Consider the following 17098-nt stretch of genomic DNA (forward strand, 5'->3'; position numbering starts at 1 on the left):
GGCTCAGCCTTATGCCCCCAGCCCCCAACACCAAGGGAGAGTTGCCCGGGACTTTGAGCACGAAGGCCTGGACCACATTTCCTCAGGCTGACTCCTGGGGGCAGGAGTTGTGGGACCCCTGTGGCTCTGTCCTTCTGGTCAGAGACCTCGCTCTTCCCTCTGGGCGAGGCCCATCATTGGCTGTCACAGTTTTAAATATCAGCCAGCACCCCACACAAGGGCGGATGCGCCGGGTGTACAGTCAGCGTGTGGACAGTGTCACTGTGTGGCCACCACACTTAGTAGCTATGGGAGACATGCTCGTAGCTGTACATCCAGGCGCCAGGAGGCGCTCGTGGTCACTAGGCCAGTGCTGCTCGGCAGAGTCCCTGGGGGCTCCGGTTAACCTGTGGCATCCTGGGCCCGCCCCGGACCTCCTGACCCCAGCTGCTCTGTGGACTCTCTTCCAGCAGGGCTGGGACTTGCCACTTTCAGAACCTGTTTCTGTCCATCCTCTGCCTTCTTGTCTCAATTCCTGCTGCGCATGGTAGCTGGCGGTGATGGCCCACGGGGACCCCATCCTTCACACTGAATTGTCACCGCCTGGGTTCCCGTTTCGGGTGCCGCGTCGCTGAGACAGTGAGCAGATGGTGGCCAGGCCACGGCTCACCCTGGAAGCCCTCCGGGGCCGGGCCTGGCTCTGGGTGTGCACTCGGGCACCTGCTCCTGTGGTCACGGTCACCTGAGCACACGTGTTCACGTGTGAAGAGCAGCTTGTCTGGCAGGGAACACTAGGCCAAGAGAGGGACAATTCAGATCCAATCTCTGGTTTTCTCAGGGGACTTAGATCTGGCCATATGTCCCGAGCACCATCTTGTACAAGAACATTCCTGGCTCTGGTAGAAGGTGAGGCAGATTCATGCAGTAAGAGTCGCCTACCGGACTTGAACCATCCAGGCTTGAGACTGAAGTTGGAGAGGTCGGCTTGATTCTGCCGCAGGCGAGGGGTCTGGGAGGTCTCTGGCTGGAGGAGCCACTTCTACCTGGCTGCCAGCAGCCCGGCACGGGTGCCCGGGCACCTGACCCACGGGAGAGTGTGGTGGGGCTGACGGTTCCTGCAGCGTCCTGAGCCGTGCTCTCTGGGGCGGGGGGTGTCTGCCTGTGGCCCAGGTTCTCAGAGCCGGACCCCAGCCACACCCTGGAGGAGCGAGTGGTGCACTGGTACTTCAGCCAGCTGGACAGCAACAGCAGCAACGACATCAACAAGCGGGAGATGAAGCCCTTTAAGCGCTACGTGAAGAAGAAAGCCAAGCCCAAGAAATGCGCCCGGCGTTTCACCGACTACTGTGACCTGAACAAGGACAAGGTCATCTCGCTGCCCGAGCTGAAGGGCTGCCTGGGAGTGAGCAAAGAAGGTGAGCACTCGCCCCGTGCTCCCGGCCGTCCAGCACGTGCCCCCAGGCAAGGGACCAAGGGCTCCCCGTTAGATGGGACCCCAAGTTTGGAGTATGTTATGCTTTGTGCTAGGTGCCTGTGCACTGGAGGAGTTGATGGGCCAGGTCCCTGTCCTTCCTGTCTAGTGAGGAGACAAATGTGAAAGTGTTCACGTACATCATAAGTGCTACAGTGGGCCGGGTGCAGACCCTCACATCTAACGGCTCAACAGAGTGGACCTTGGTTTGTCTTGCCCGCACAATAGTTCAGCATGATTCCAGATCGTGTGTGTGTGTGTGGTGTGTGTGGTGTGTGTATGTGTGTGGTGTGTGTGTATGTGTGTGGTGTATGGTATGTGGTGTGGTGTGTGTATGTGTGTGGTGTGTGTGGTATGTGTGTGGTGTGTGGTATGTGTATGTGTGTGATGTGTGTGTTGTGTTGTGTGTGTGTGGTGTGTGTGTATGTGTGTGGTGTGTGTGTGTGTGGTGTGTGTATGTGTGGTGTGTGTGTGTGGTATGTGGTGTGTGTGTGTATGTGTGTGGTGTGGTATGTGTACGTGTGTGGTGTGTGTGTGTGTGTGGCGTGTGTGTATGTGTGTGGTGTGTGGTATGTGGTGTGGTGTGTGTATGTGTGTGGTGTGTGTGTGGTGTGTGTGGTGTGTGTGTATGTGTGTGGTGTGTGTGTGTGTATGTGTGTGGTGTGTGTGTATGTGTGTGGTGTGTGTGTGTGTGGTGTATGTGTGTGGTGTGTGTATCTGTGTGTATGTATGTGGTATGTAGTGTGGTGTGTGTGTATGTGTGTGGTGTGTATGTGTGTGGTGTGGTATGTGTGGTGTGTGTGTATGTATGTGGTGTGTGGTGTGTGTATGTGTGTGTGGTGTGTGTGGTGTGTGTGTATGTGTGTGGTGTGTGTGTGTATGTGTGTGGTGGGTGTGTGTATGTGTGTGGTGGGTGTGGTGTGTGTGATGTGTGTGGTGTGTGTGGTGTGTGTGGTGTGTGTGTATGTGTGTGGTGTGTGTGTATGTGTGTGGTGTGTGGTATGTGGTGTGGTGTGTGTATGTGTGTGGTGTGTGTGGTATGTGTGTGGTGTGTGGTATGTGTATGTGTGTGATGTGTGTGGTGTGTTGTGTGTGTGTGGTGTGTGTGTATGTGTGTGGTGTGTGTGTGTGTGGTGTATGTGTGTGGTGTGTGTATGTGTGTGTATGCATGTGGTATGTAGTGTGGTGTGTGTGTATTTGTGTGGTGTGTATGTGTGTGGTGTGGTATGTGTGGTGTGTGTGTATGTATGTGGTATGTGGTGTGGTGTGTGTGTGTGTGGTGTGTGTGTGGTGTGTGTGGTGTGTGTGTATGTGTGTGGTGTGTGTGGTGTGTGTGGTGTGTGTGTATGTGTGTGGTGTGTGTGTGTATGTGTGTGGTGTGTGTGTGGTGTGTGTGTATGTATGTGGTATGTAGTGTGGTGTGTGTGTATGTGTGTGGTGTGTGTGTATGTGTGTGGTGTGTGTGTGTATGTGTGTGGTGTGTGTGTATGTGTGTATGTGTGTGGTGTGTGTGGTGTGTTTAGGGAAGGAAAGGGTGGGCTCGCTCCATACAGTCACTCTGAGATCCAGGTTAAGAATGACTGCCATCTTTATCATATGGCTTTCAAGGTCACTGTTGGGGTCATCTGCATCCCAACCAGCCTGGAGTAAAGCATGGAGCAGTGCAGGGGGTGGTTATGGGCCAGCCTGGAAATGACACACATCACCTCTCATATCTCACTGGCCGGAACTCAGTCACTGGACCGCACCCCATAGTAAGGGAGGCTGGGAGCCGGGGAGAGGAGCAGAGGAGGATTCTGGCCAACATCGGATTGTCTCTGTCACAGGCAAGCAAGTGCAGGGCATCGTAGGGACATGACAAGCGCGGGGCATTGTAGGGACGGGTGCGGGGCATCGTAGGGACATGTGCAGGGCATCTGCATTAGCGTGGAAACAGAGGCCTTGGAAAACTTCTTGAAGGAACTGATGTCTAAACCAGGGGCAGCAAAGCCTGGCCTTGAGCCCAGTCGAGTCCATAGCCTGTTTCTGTATGGTCTGTGAGCAAGAAAGATTTTGAATTTTTAAAGGGATGTATTTTTTTAGAAAGATGAAGAAACAACAGAGATAATACATGGCCCACAAAACCTAAAATAGTTGCTCTCAAGTCCTTCACAGGGAGGTGTGCCAGCCCTGGTCTGAGACCGTGCGAGGAGTGAGCGGGAGCCGGCAGGCAGACGGGCCGGGGCGGGGGGAGCAGAGGGAGGACACGGGTCCGAGTGCACTGAAGGGTGTGAGTGCGACAGGGGCCTGTCCGAGGGTGGCTGAGGGGCGGTGGCCGGTGACGAGGTGAGTTTTCACTTTATAAGGTTAGTGGGAAGCTGTGGCAGGGGCTCTTCTGAGAGAGTGTAAGTCAGTGCTAACAATGTTATTCTGGCTGCAGTGTGGGAAACAGAGTGGAGATGAACAAGGCATATTCCCCAGTAGGAGGCTGTGGCTCGTCCAGGCAGGAGGTGATGGAAGCCCAGGTTATAGAACACAGTGGAGATGAGGAGAAGTGGGTGGGTTGGAGAAAGGCAGGACTTGGTGCCGGTGGAGATGGGGATGCAGGTTGGGTTGGACCTGGGCGGGGTCTGTTCACGGAGACGGGCATCGTGGAAGGGACAGCAGGGCAGGCACCGGGCCAGGGAGGCTCCGAGCATGGTCAGGACATGGCAGGTGGGGTGCACCCGAAGGGTGAGTGAGTCTGTCAGGCAGGTGAAGGGTCTGGGCCGAAGATACTGATTTGGGTGATGCTGACTCATTTGAAATGGAAGCTTTGGAAAAGCTGAGGTGGCCAAGGACGAGACCCAGGGCTTTTCCTTGTTCTACCCCTCTGTGGATGGTGCAGACACAGGGGACAGCATCGGCAGTGGCTGAGGTCCCACAAGGTACCTGGTCTCAGGACATGCCCATTCCACCTCTGGGTTTTGGCCCCGGTTCTGGGGTGAGTGACCTCATCACTTTGGGCACTCCCATCCGACGAGGATGCCACTTTGTGTCCCCACGATGCTCTGAATCCCTAAGACACAGTGCAGTGCCATGGTTAAACCCTGCCTTGGCCTAGCTCTTCCGCCGTCCGCAGACTACTCCACCATCTGGGCTCAGTTTCTCCATCTGTAACATGGGAATAACTGGCATCTACCTCACAGGGCTGTTGTGCCTGCTCAGTGAGACAGTGGGTGAGAGCACCTATCATAATGCCGGAGATACTGAAAAACTCCGTAGAGTTTCACTGTCACTGTTCTGCATGAAGCTATTGCCTCTGCACTTACCACACTGTTTGCCTCTCCGTTTCCCCTCGAAGCCGCGGACCGTGCCTTTTCGATTGCTCACCTCTAGCACAGAGCTTGGCACCTGGGAGCCATCCGTTAGGAACTTGTCAAAGGAGTGAATGAATGGGTCAGGGGTCTCCTTGTGGCGACATCACCCTTTGACACACTTGAGTCTGCTCATTTCAGAGCACAGGCGGAGGCCGCCTTGGGAGGAGACCACCCAGGGTAGGTGTAGATCCCAGGCGCACCCAGCGGCACTTCTGAGCCGAGCAGGGATGGAATCACAGAGGTCTGCGGTGACGCTGACAGCGGTCCCCTGCCGGGGCCGGAGTTATGGTCCACGTAGGACACAGGCCTCGGGGAGGAAGAGTGTGGTGACCTCGGGCCCACAGAGCTCCAGGAGGCGTGCTACCCTCCACGGGAGCCCTGCTGGCACCGGTGTCTGCCATCCCGCTGGCGCAGGACCGGAAGGCAGCCTCCAACTCTGCCTCTTAGTAGCTCTGCCCTCTTTGGCAAGTGACTCCAACTCTCTGAGCCTCAGTTTCCTCATGTGCAAAATGGAGATGCTAATATCTACCTCATAGATTTGGGGTGAAGATTTAACAAGATGGCACACGTGAAGAACTTAGCCCAGTACCTGGTTCTCGGTAAATGTAAAAAGCAATAGTACTAGAGGAGCACACCCATGGGCCGAAACACCTTTCCTCAGTCCCTCTGCGCTGGGGAGCACCGGGAGGCCTTGGGTGGACACTCACAGCGTAGGGGATGGAGCCCATGCCCTGGTCATCTGGTGTCATGTGGTGCCCTCTGGTGGACCAAGAGGGGCTTGCATGCCGATTGGGGGGGATGGAAACGGTGGGGGAGATCACAGTGTTTGGCATGAAAGTAGCTTTGGGTCTGTGGGACCAAATATTTTGGAAATGACTCCTGGACACAGGTATTTTTTTAGCAACCAGAGTCCTCGCTGGAAGCTGAATTCTCTGTAGCATAAAAATGCCAGACACTCCGAGAACTGGGCCTCTTTCTTAACTGGTCCTTCCCAGTTTATAAAGCCCCTCTATCAGGATTATTGTCACCATCCCGTGAGATAGGCAAGGTGGAAACTAGTTCCTCCACTTTTTTTTTTTTTATCCTCACCCTTTTCCTTTTTTTGTACAGATAGAGTGGGAGGGAGAGAGAGGAAGAGAGAGAGAGAAACATCGACGTGAAAGGGACACATTGAGTGGCTGCCACCCGCACGACCAACCAGGGCCGGGGACAAACCGCAACCGAGGTACGTGCCCTTAGCGGGAACCGAACCTGGGTCTCTCTGGACCGCAGGCCGACGCTCTAACCGCTGAGCCAAACCGGCCAGGGCAGTTCCTCCACTTTTAAAAATGCCAGCTCCCCTGCACCGCCCGGGGATCGCTGAGGGTGTGGCCCGTTCCCGCTGCCCTCTGGGGTCAAAGCGTGGTGGAGGCTTCACGGCATATAAGCCGAGCCGTGTCCGAGCCTCAGCCTCGTCATCCTACAGTGGGGACAATTTAATCATCTTCTAACTGTCACATACAGTTGCTACAAGGAGTACGTTCATGGCTTAGGCCAAGGGATTAGCGCAGTGAGCCCTCCCAGGGAGAGCTGGTCAGCACGGGCTGCACGTGTCCTTCCCCGACAGGTCAGCGTGGAGGTCTGCGGACAGCTCCCCGCAGGCCCGGTCTCTGCTCGCCCAGGAGCAGCTGCTGGCTGGAGCCCATGGGAGAGGGCTCTGCTGCTGCCTGCCTGCCCGTTTTTCCACGTCTGCTTCCTCCTCTGTAAAATTGGATAAGCCAGAGTATCTGCCCCGTGCCCCACCCCACCCCGTGCCAGAAGGTTGGCACGGCTGGAGGCCCATGGAGTGTGGGTTCACATGGCCGACGGGTGGGCGTGGATTCCACACCCTTCATACCCCTCGAAGCCCTCTCTCCACCTCCGTGAGTTCAGTCCAGCCTCAGAGCAGTCCTGTGAGAGGCAGAGCGAGGCAGCACGACTTGGTCCTAACTCCCACTCCGTAGATCAAGCCAGAGGGTGATGGGCACGCGCAGAGTCCCATGGCTCCAGGGGTCACGGGGAGCCGCCCAGCTCGGGGTGCTCGCCTCCCAGGTCTGCATCCCTCCTGTAGGAGACTGGGCCCTGCCGAAGCCTCCTGGGGCAGAATGGGGTGGGTGTCACAGAACACACCTTGGACTAAGTCACACAACTGCTCTGAGCCTCGGTTTCCAGATTTGTCGAGTGAAAAGGCTGGACCAGATGGTCGCCGAGATTCTCCCACCTCTGACATTCTGTGGCTTGGAGAACCGGACCCAAGAAGGTTATGCAGAGTTCCCTCAGCCCCAAAGCTCTTCTTAGCTAATAGCTGATGGATTCCAAAGACGCACCCCGCAGGGCCCTCCTGGAACAGACTTTGTTTAAAGGTGTTGGCTAGCAGTGGACTCAGGCAGGACAGGGCCACAGAACCAGAGGCACAACCACACAACCTCTGGCTCTCTCCCAGGCCCCCTCTGGGGGTTCGAGGGGATAGGGACCCAGGTAGGGAAGAGGCTCTACCAAGTCTCTGGGTCAAAGGCCACTCGAGTGTCATTTTCCCCGTCTGTTGCAGGTGGAAGTCTTGGCAGCTTCCCCCAGGGAAAATGAGCAGGCACAAGCCCATTCAGTGTTTCCTTCTTTCTGGGGTCCACTCTGCGGGCCTCCTCGTGCCGCTTTGGTACCACAGTGGAAGTGGAGAGACTGGCCAAGGAGAACCTAGCCTCCCACTTAAACATTTTTGCGGAGGATACAAGAGACAGATCGTTAGTGCGGTGAAGGTCCCACCATCCCCACCTGTAAACAAGCACCTGCCACCTGCCAGCCCCGGGTTGAAAGGCTGGCATCTGGGGAAGGCAGGGTTTGTGCAGAGAGCACGCACATTCGGTTTTCTAGAATGCCAGACTCCTTCCAAGTGCCATTGTGACGCCTCCTGGTGGCAAAGGCTGGTAAAACATGGGCTTATCTGCAAGTCCAGGCTACCGGTGTCCTGCCCCGCCCCCTATCTAGCAGCAGGTGGAAAAGCTGCTCTTCTGGGAAAATCGATCAATGTAGTTGGATTTCTCACAAACCCCACTCGAACTTCTTGTTTCTATCTCCCTTTCTCAGTAGGACGCCTCGTCTAAGGAGCAGAAAACCAAAGGGCAGGTGGAGAGACCCGGGAGGCAGGACGGATCATCAGACACCTAACCTTCGACGTTGCCACGGCCCAGCCACTTCCCATGTAACATGAGTGGTGCCCACCGTGTTTGCACTTTTAATAACTCTTACTTGCGTGTGTTCTCTTTGGTTTCATTTGTAAACACCAGTATCTAACGCCACAGTGGGAAAAGGAAAGGGAAGAAAGTTTGTTCTCTCTCTTATTGTAAGTTTTTGGATCTGCTACTGACAACTTCTAGGTTTTAGGGGGGTGGGGTGTTGTGGGACTGAGAAGAAAGAGATTTATATACTGTATATAAATATATATGTAAATTGTATAGTTCTTTTGTACAGGCGTTGGCATTGCTGTTTGTTTATCCCTCTCTCCCTGCTCTGGGTTGTGGGAGCTCTGGACACACGGCCCAGCTCTCCAGAACCCGGGACTCACTCCCAGCCCACCTGCGTTCTGTTTGGAAACTGACCCTGCGTGCCCGGGGAGCCCTGTGATTATATTGGTCCTTTCTGGAGGGAGGAGGACACTACCCCGTGCCATGGCTGCCAAGGTTGGCAAGCCACATTGTGGTTGCCTTCTCAGGGGAGCTTGGGTTGGGGGAGAGAGAGTTGCCCCTGGAGGGAGGGAAGTAGTCAGACACCGTTCTCCCTGGGTGGCCCAGGATCCATAGGTAGACCCGTATCCTAGGACCCACTGCAGACATCCTCAGAGTATTTGCATTAGGTCAGTTGAAACATTTCCCCCACATTTAGCACCTACTCTGTGTAAAACATGAACGAGGGGCAAAGAGGAAAAAGGCACACAGTGGGTCTTTGATTTAGACGTCTATTTAAGCAGCAGAAGGAAGAGGACAGAACGCGTCGTTGGTGAGTGTGGCGCCCACAGGAGGGCTTCTCACGTGCAGAACCACAGGTGAGGCTTCTGAGACCTGCCCCCGCCCCAGGCCGCCAGCTCAGACTGGGTTTTACCTCCACTCTCCCCATCCCGCCACCCTCGGTGGTCAGCACAGCCCGAGGAGAGAGTTGGTCCATCGCCTTGTTGATAATTGAATGGTTTTATTTTTAACCCGATACTGAGGTTCTTCCTGTTGCCTTAAATGCTTTTAAGGGCTTCCAGGCTTGAGGTCAATTCCATAGCAACCCTGACTGTGGGCCTCCGACTTCTGCCTCTCCTGGAACAATAATCCAGCCAGGAGGACATGCAGGCCTGGCTTTGCCCTGCCTTCAGGACAGACACACAACTTCCTTTGCCCGGGTGACCATGCCCATTCAGACAGAGTGGCACTTAGTGCCACTTCCCGTGAGCGGCCGTGGCAGCACCGAGGGAGGGCGGGTACCCCAGACTGGTGCCCTTATCGGATCGCTCTTGGGAATCAGGCCTCAGCTCGTGGGGCGTCCCAGTATTCCCGTAAGTGCACCCACCTTGCAGACTGTCCCACCGCGGTCTGGAAAGCTTTGTCATTGTGTGCTGGCCCCTCAAGGCCCAGCGGGGGGGAGGGCCCCTCAGGCAGGAGCATGGCCTTTTGGGGACATGACTGAAGGTTCTGGCTGTCCTGGGGAAAGTCCTGGAGCTTATCTGGGGGATGACTGGAGACCCCATCCGGACACGGGGAGGTGCAAAGGGAGTCCTCGCCCATTGTCAGCCTGGCCCAGAAACCTCAGTGTGCTGGAACTGGAGGGACCTTCAGGGGACCCAGCCCCCCTCCAGCCTGGGGAAGCATGTCAACCAGGAAGGAGCCCCCTGTTGAAATCCGACTCGGCCCCAGGCTTCTTTCTCACGCGTAGCTGTGTTGTGTGGTTTTCCTTTGTGAGGAGGGAGGGGCACTATTTGTAGCTTGTTTTGTGAAAAATAAAAATGGGTAAACCTTGGTAGCGGCTGCCTCTTTCTTAGGGTGGCTTCCTCTGACGGATGGGCCTCATTTCCTAAAAGGGTCGGTTGTTTTCCCTGGCTCAGGTGCCCTCCACGCTGATCCTAGGAAATCCCCGTGCTGGAGGGAAGCAGGTGTGGCCACGAGGTGGCACCCGCTGTGTTGTGAGGACTCCCCCTGGCCTTGCCTACAATGTCTGTGTGTCTAGTTCTCCCTCTTACCCCACCGTGCGGCTGCCCCCACCCAGCCTGGAGGGTCGGGACTCACTGGCAGTGCTCTGGCCGTGGGGCTGGGGGCAGCCCATTCCGTGGCTCCAGGCCGGTGGCCGTGGGCCATTGGCTGCAATCCAGATCACAAGACCCCAGGCTGGGAAGTGGGTTCACACGGGGAACACAGCCCCAGTGGGGTTCTGCCGGCTGTGTCCCCGTTTGGTGGGGGACACATTTGATCTAGGCAGCTCGCCTGGTTCCCAGAGCTGGAGGGTTTCAAGTGAGGACTCGGAGCCAAGAGGAGCCTCTAGATTCTCCCGGGCTCCTGGCACCTGTCGCTTTGGCCCGTCTGTCTACACACAGCTGTCCCAGGAAGCGGCTTCCTCACCTGGTTCGGAGAACCTCCCCCACAGCCCCTAGCCATTCCCTGCGCCCTGTCCTTGCAGCTGACCGGGTGGCGTTTCCCTGGAGAAATTCTCTCCCGTCCTTCTTCCAAGGAGCGCTCTTGGGGAAGGGTCTTTGAAGGTGGTCACACAGGTCCCTCCTCCCGCGTGCCGACACTGTCACAGGCCCTGTCATACCAAACATGCAGCCCAGCCCAGGGAGACAGGCTCCATGGACACGTGTGGGTTCAGACTTCGGGGTTCAGTGAGTGGCCAGGTGCATCCGCTGGGAGAGGCAGAGCCAGGAATCACCTCCAGGGTTTCTGAGTCCGGGCCCAGAGCTCTGCCCCCTCCCTGAGGGGCCAGAACTGCAACCTTCTCCCTCCTGCCCAGCTCTGCCCCCGCGTGCTTGCCTTCAGCTGGGAGGGCATGTTTCTCTCTGGCCAGTTTAGAGTCTTATTAAAGCCGCTAATATGCAGAGGACTGTCAGAAGCTTGAGGAATTTGGGGAAGAGAAATGAGGGGGGCATTTGCCCATGCAGGACCTCCCTGGGAGACGTGGGGCTGACCTCCGGCAGAGACCAGCCTGGTGTGGGAGGGGGCGGTCTGAGCTCACACTTGCCTGCAGGCCCCGCTGAGCCTTCCACTGCTTCCTCCAACTGGGTTCTCCACGGCAGGAGTGAGGGCGAGGAAAAGGGAAAGACAGACTCACCCTGTCTGTCCCATGCTCAGCCTCTGTGGGGAGGGGCACGGGGAGCAGTCACGAGATGACAGCTGCCAGGGCCAGGCACCTTGGCAGGGTCCCTGTGATGCTATCAGAGGGGGCCTCCAGGCCAGTGCCCACTCTGGTTCCCTAGAGGATCTGGGTGGGACAGGAAGCTGGCAGCACCAACCCCCTTGTGGAAAAAACCCGGAGAGAGCCAGGCTGATCGTATGGTCATTTACTCCCGAGCTGCTGAATGACCCACAAGGTCACAAGTGTGCCCACCAAGGAGGTTGGTTTTCCAGGCTCCCTGACCTGCTCTGTAGCGTTAGGCTTTTCCCCTTCGTATAGGTGAGGACAGGCAGAACTTGACCTTTTTCATGTAGTGCCACCAGACGAAGCCCTCAGTTCTAGGGCTTGGATCACGGCACCTCTTCACGGACTTTCGTGAACTGATGAGGAGAAGGGACATGACCTTGGTTGTATGCAGCCCAGGCTTCTCTCGTCAGCTCTAGGTGAGCGCTCTGACCATCACCAACAGCTCATCAGTGCAGCTGCGACGTCCCCCATCACCCCTTTTTCCTTTAACAAGGGGAAGGCCACTTTGCCTGGAGTCTTCCCAGCCAAAGCTTGACTGTAGCCAATGGTCCACATTCCTGTATGTGGCACCCCGACCTGGGCAACCCTGATCATTCACACACGATGGTCAAAGGGCACTGGATACTTGGATGTGGTCTCTCCGCAAGACAATTGGCACACTGCTAGGGCCTCTTGAGGACCAGTCAGGAGAGACCAGGATAAGCTGCAACAGTACACTCCCCAACCTCAGCTCCTGCGGCATAGCCATCGTATGTCAGCAGGGGGCGCTGTTCTTCATTGTCCCCACTCAGGGACCCAGGCAGGGGGAGGCGCCATCCTCTATGATTGTGGAGGCCAAAGAAAAGGCAACATGGTGAATTGTACCCTGGTTCTCTTTTTTTTTTTTAAATCCTCACCCGAGGATATTTCTTTATTTATCTTCAGATAGAATGTGAGAGGGAGGGAGGGAAGGAGGGAGGGGGAGAGAGAGAGAGAGAGAGAGAGAGAGAGACCCACGTGAGGCATGTGCCCATGACTGGAATTGAACCTGCGACTCTTTGGTCCAGGCCGACACTCTAGCCACTGAGCCAAACCGGTCAGGACTGGACCCTGGTTCTCGGTTGCTGTGGCAGCTTCTCAGGTGAGCACTGGCTTGCGCACTGCAGGTGCCCAAATGCTGGCTCTCGAAGGGGACCCATGCGGTCCTAGGGAGGGGCCTTCCACGGCACAGGGCCTTTCCCACACCAACGTACCCCAGGCCCACTCCGTGCTCAGGACTGTGCCTTTGGTTGTGTACCTATGATATGGCCCTTGCCTGGCTCCCCCTGGGGTGGCCATGTGCCTCTGGGAAACTCGCATGGCCTTGCAACCCAGTGGCGAGGTGCGGCTGGGTCCCAGCGCCTCCTGCCTTGGTTCTGCCTCTCTCCTGCTCTCTCCTCACTTGCTTCACTCCGGCGAGGAGGCTGACCAGCCAAGTCTGTGGCTTTGCAGATGTCTGACTGGGAAATGAAACACGAGGCCTGTGGCCGCCTCACTCCCCAGGAGCGTTCTCAGCTTCAAGCAGGAGCGGGGAAGCAATCAGTGATTCTTGCGCCCCCAACCCCCTTCTTTTATAGATTGGGATGGGGCTGGGCGGCTGGTTGCAGAGCTATCTCAAGTATTATGCTGTCTTTGGGGAAGGTGTCAGGCCCCAACTGTTGGTCTCTGGGATCTGGGATACTTAGCATCTCTCTTCTCATAGTGTTTGGCCCTGATTCTGGAGAAGTAGAAAATGTTCCCCCTCAAAGCCCCGTTATGGTGGGGTTAGTGATAGATGCAGGGGAAGTTGATCCCAGAGAGAATCTCCCAGTAGCTCCCACCCCAAGCCCAAGGACCCCCAGGCTCCCGCCATCTCGGGACCCTCATGGGCCTGTTGCCGCAGACAACTCTGTCCTTGGGGCATCTACCCCAGGGCCACGCAGGACCCCCCATGACCCACTCATCTCCACGCCTCTGTGCTGTGAGTGTTTAACCCTGCAGTTCCGGCAATGGAAGGAGTTGGTCCTGTTAGTGGGGCTGCTTGCAGAGATGTGGTGTGTGGAAACCCCAGCCTTTCAGTCCTCACATCCTCCCCACCCAGGCGCTCAGCCCTTCGTCCCGACAGGCGTACCTCCTCCGGTTAAAGACAGAACTCTGGTTGCTGGAGGGTCACCTTGAGACCCAGGTAGAGTTCTGCTGGGCTGAGATAACTCCAGAACGTCTTATCTGACCCCTTGAAAGGTCCCTTCAAAATCCTTGAGGGGTATGGAATGGACCTGGGGAAGGCCAGGGCCCTGCAGAGCCCAGAGCAGGTCTGCTGGCTCGGGGCAGAAGGGCCTGGAGAGGTTGCAGCCTTCTCTTCGGGGCGGGTGGTGAGGAGTCAGTGGGAGACGGTGAGGGGGACTCTTGGCAGCAGCAAGAGCCCAGCTGAGGTGAGGGAGCAGGTGAGCGTGTGGACCCAGCTACCTGGTGGTATTATTTCCCGGGTGTGGCAGAAAGAATCCTGGACTTAGAGTCAGATCAGCTTCTCGCCTTGGTTCAGCCATTGCACTGACTCTGGCTCTAACTCCCTTCACCGTTCCGTTCACAGACCTAGATTCTCGCCCGGGCTCTGCTCAGCCGCACGCAGGTCAGCAGTTCTTGCTTGGAAGGAGGTTTGTGCGTTGCGGGGAGGAGGGGCACACATAGGGAAGGGGTCCAGCCTTGCTGGGGGTCAGCAGGGTGAAGAGGAGCCTGTCAGGAGTGGGGGGAGGTGGCAAGGTCACCTTTAGGAAGTGGAACGGGTATGAGACAGTCTTCTTGGAGGGAATCCACATTTCAGGGCTGTGATTAGCAGTAAAGGAAGGAAGAAATGAGAAGATGAAATGCGTCTGCTTTAGCGAGGAAATGGGGTGCTTCTAGAGAGATGTGGGGGTGGGGAGGGAGAAGAAAGGCCGGAAGTAATCAAGAGGGGCTGAGACAGTCCTGAGGAAGGGTCCCTGTTGATGAAGAAAGCCATGAAGGGCTGGGCTCCAGGGGGATACGGCTGGGGGAGGGGTGAGAGGCATGGAGGGGGTAGAGCGAAAGGGTTGGGAGGAATGAGACACCTCAAACGGGAAAAGCAACTAGAATTAGGCTGGGGTGTCTTGTGAGGCTGCTGGTGTCGGTTTTTGTACCTATGACTAAAAAGCTGTGCAGGCCAGCTGTGGGCTATTTTCAGTTCAGAATAGATGCTCAGGAGAATCGAGACTACACTTGAAATCTGCTGAGATTGTCCCAGTCTCAGACTCCAGCCTGGGTCTCTGCCGCGTCTGGGCTCCCGACACTTCCATTTGGGTGTCCCACAAGCCCCGGAAACTCAATGTGCCTGACGCATCATGTCCACCCACCTCGCACCGGCGCTGGGTGCACCAGCCCGCCGCTGCCCTGGGCCTGGACCGCAGAGCCCCCTTGCCTCCTGCCTCCGTGTCCTCCCCACCTGTTTGTTCAGCTCATCGCCACGCCCTGTCAAGCCCTCCAACTCCTTCCCCTGTGCCCTCCTCTCCACCCCGGCTGCCATATCATATCTCCCTACAGTTGTCAGTAGTTGTAAATGGCCTGTGGTCTCCACTCCATCCATTCCCCCCTCCACCATCCTCCACAATGCAGACAGCTCAGATTGAACTGTGTCCCCCCAGCTTCATAAGTTAAAGTCCTAAATTTCAGTGTGACCATATATGGAGACGGGTCCTTTAAGGAGGTAATTACGATTAAATGAGGTCATAAGGGTGGGGCCCTGATCCAGTAGGACTGGTGTCCTTATGCAGAGGAAGAGACACCAGCTGTCTGTGCACAGTGAAGACACAGAGAGAAGGGGGCACCTGCAAGCCAGGAAGAGAGGCCAAACCAGAAAACCCTGACGGCACCGTGGTTATGAACTTCTAGCTGCAAGGACTTGAAAACATAACTTTCTGTTGTGTAAGCCACCCCATCTGTGTTCTGTTACAGCAGCCCGAGCTTTCTGTAAATACGGCTGCCTTAGTTTAGCCCACGAAACTAAACTCAGTCTGGTCCTGATCTTCGACCACTCCTCCCACACACACTTTCCTGCAAGATACACACCGTTCAGTGCCGTGGCGCTGCCTTGCCCACTGGTGTACGTCAGGTAAACCCACTGCCGCAGGAGTGCAGCTGTCTGTGCCGCGAGCTGGTCCACGCCTCGGCTGGTCCACGCCTCCGCTGGTCCACGCCTCCGCTGGTCCACGCCTCCGCTGGTCCACGCCTCGGCTGGTCCACGCCTCGGCTGGTCCACGCCTCGACTGGTCCACGCCTCCGCTGGTCCACGCCTCGGCTGGTCCACGCCTCGGCTGGTCCACGCCTCGGCTGGTCCACGCCTCCGCTGGTCCACGCCTCTGCTGGTCCATGCCTTCGGATTTCACGCTTCCTCCCGGAACAGCAGCATCAATGATCACACACGATCACAAAGCTAGGCAGTGTGATGCAAGAGTTACATCACTTCTATGTGTTAATCTCCCCACCCCAAAACTCTATAGTAGATAATAGTATCTTCATGATGTCACTGAGTGAAAAAATACAAGACTTCAGCCCCTCAGGTGACACAGCACAGGTCACCCTGCGCCGTTGTCTGCTCTCAGCCTCTTCTGCAGACAGCATCGCTACCCAGCCCGGGGTGGCACCCTCTGTCCTCTTCCTGTAGGTCCTTCGGAACTTGGCTCACCAGTCTGAACCTCGGTGCTCCCTCGGGAATGCTCCCCAACCACCCTGTCCTCACCTCAGCGATAGCCTGAACTTTCAGCAGGAAATACAGTGAAAATCGGAGTCTCTATTTTAGGGGCTTTTCTTAATTTATCATTGGGGAATGGTTAACCAAGGTCATTGAGTTGGTGAAAAGATGGGGGTTTTGTGTTTGTTTGATTTTTTTAAATAAAAAACTAAGATGAAAACAGACCACAATAGCAATGATTATTATTCTGGCTCATGTTGATGATCTACCCAAGCATCACTTCCTTTTACAAAGAACCCCCCACTTCATCGTTCACTGTCTGCTGCTGCTTCAGGCTCCTGCCAGCCTGGCTGTGCGTCATCCCTCCTGGCACATGCTCCCGCCCCTACTGGGATCACTGCTCTCGTGGCTGCTCCTTCTGCGAGACCGAGTGACCACCTTCAGGCTTAGAACACCTTGCAAACCTGAATGAGGGCAGTTATCACAAAACATTTAAAGGATGTATGAGACATACTGAGGTATTTATATGGGAAGAATGATATAATTAGCACATGCAAAGTTAAAATTGTATATACAAATAGACACTGAGGCTGTGTTTAGACAGTGGTATTGATATCTGCATATTTGGGCACGTAGTAGGATGAATATGATGGGGGGAGGGAAGGGGAGACAGGGGGCAATAGGACGTTATGGTTTGGAACACTGGGTCTCACACGTGAGCATGCATCAGATTCCCTTGGAGGGCTGGTTGAACACGGTTTGCTGGGACCCATCCCCAGTGGCCTGTACTCTGGGGCAGGGCCTGAGAACTTGCATTTATACTAAATTCCTAGGTGATGCTGACAGTGCTCATCTGGGGACTATACTCTGAGAATCATTCAGAGTTTGGTTTTCAAGGTCAGATGGATCCAAGTACACATTCTGGTTGCTGCTAAGCAGCACTTGTGTGACTCTGGGCAAATCCCCTGTCTGCCCTGAGTCTCAGTTTCTTCATCTGTAAAATGGAGATAATGATCCTTTCTCACAGGGTGGCCATGGTGATTCAGTGAGACCTCCAGGGTAAAGTACATGGCACAGTGCCTGGTACAAAGTTGGGGCTCAATCGCAGTGAGTCATCCTCCACCTCCTCTTCCTCTGAATCATCAATGAACTTTGGTGCTGGAAGGAGCCTGGAAAATCACCTGCTCCAACATTTATGTATGAAAAACC

General features: G+C 55.8%; 1 protein-coding gene across 11 annotated transcripts in view; it reads left to right on the top strand.

Moving 5' to 3' along the window:
• The window catches only part of SMOC1 (SPARC related modular calcium binding 1), a 145248-nt gene extending 135519 nt beyond the window's left edge, over nt 1-9729 (top strand). For 6 of the 11 annotated variants that reach the window (XM_036267503.1, XM_036267512.1, XM_036267538.1 and 3 more), the window contains exons 11-12: nt 1150-1394; nt 1507-1574. In XM_036267503.1, the coding sequence (XP_036123396.1) occupies nt 1150-1394; nt 1507-1559 (298 nt within the window). In that variant the 3' untranslated portion in view covers nt 1560-1574. Of the gene's footprint in view, nt 1-1149; nt 1395-1506; nt 1575-7887 lie in introns of those variants that run through there. The other 5 variants (XM_036267554.1, XM_036267561.1, XM_036267520.1 and 2 more) reach the window with 5 other exon arrangements.
• The last annotated feature ends 7369 nt before the right edge of the window (nt 9730-17098 follow it).

Source organism: Molossus molossus, unplaced genomic scaffold, assembly GCF_014108415.1.
Source record: "Molossus molossus isolate mMolMol1 unplaced genomic scaffold, mMolMol1.p scaffold_m16_p_1, whole genome shotgun sequence".
Lineage (NCBI taxonomy): Eukaryota > Metazoa > Chordata > Mammalia > Chiroptera > Molossidae > Molossus > Molossus molossus.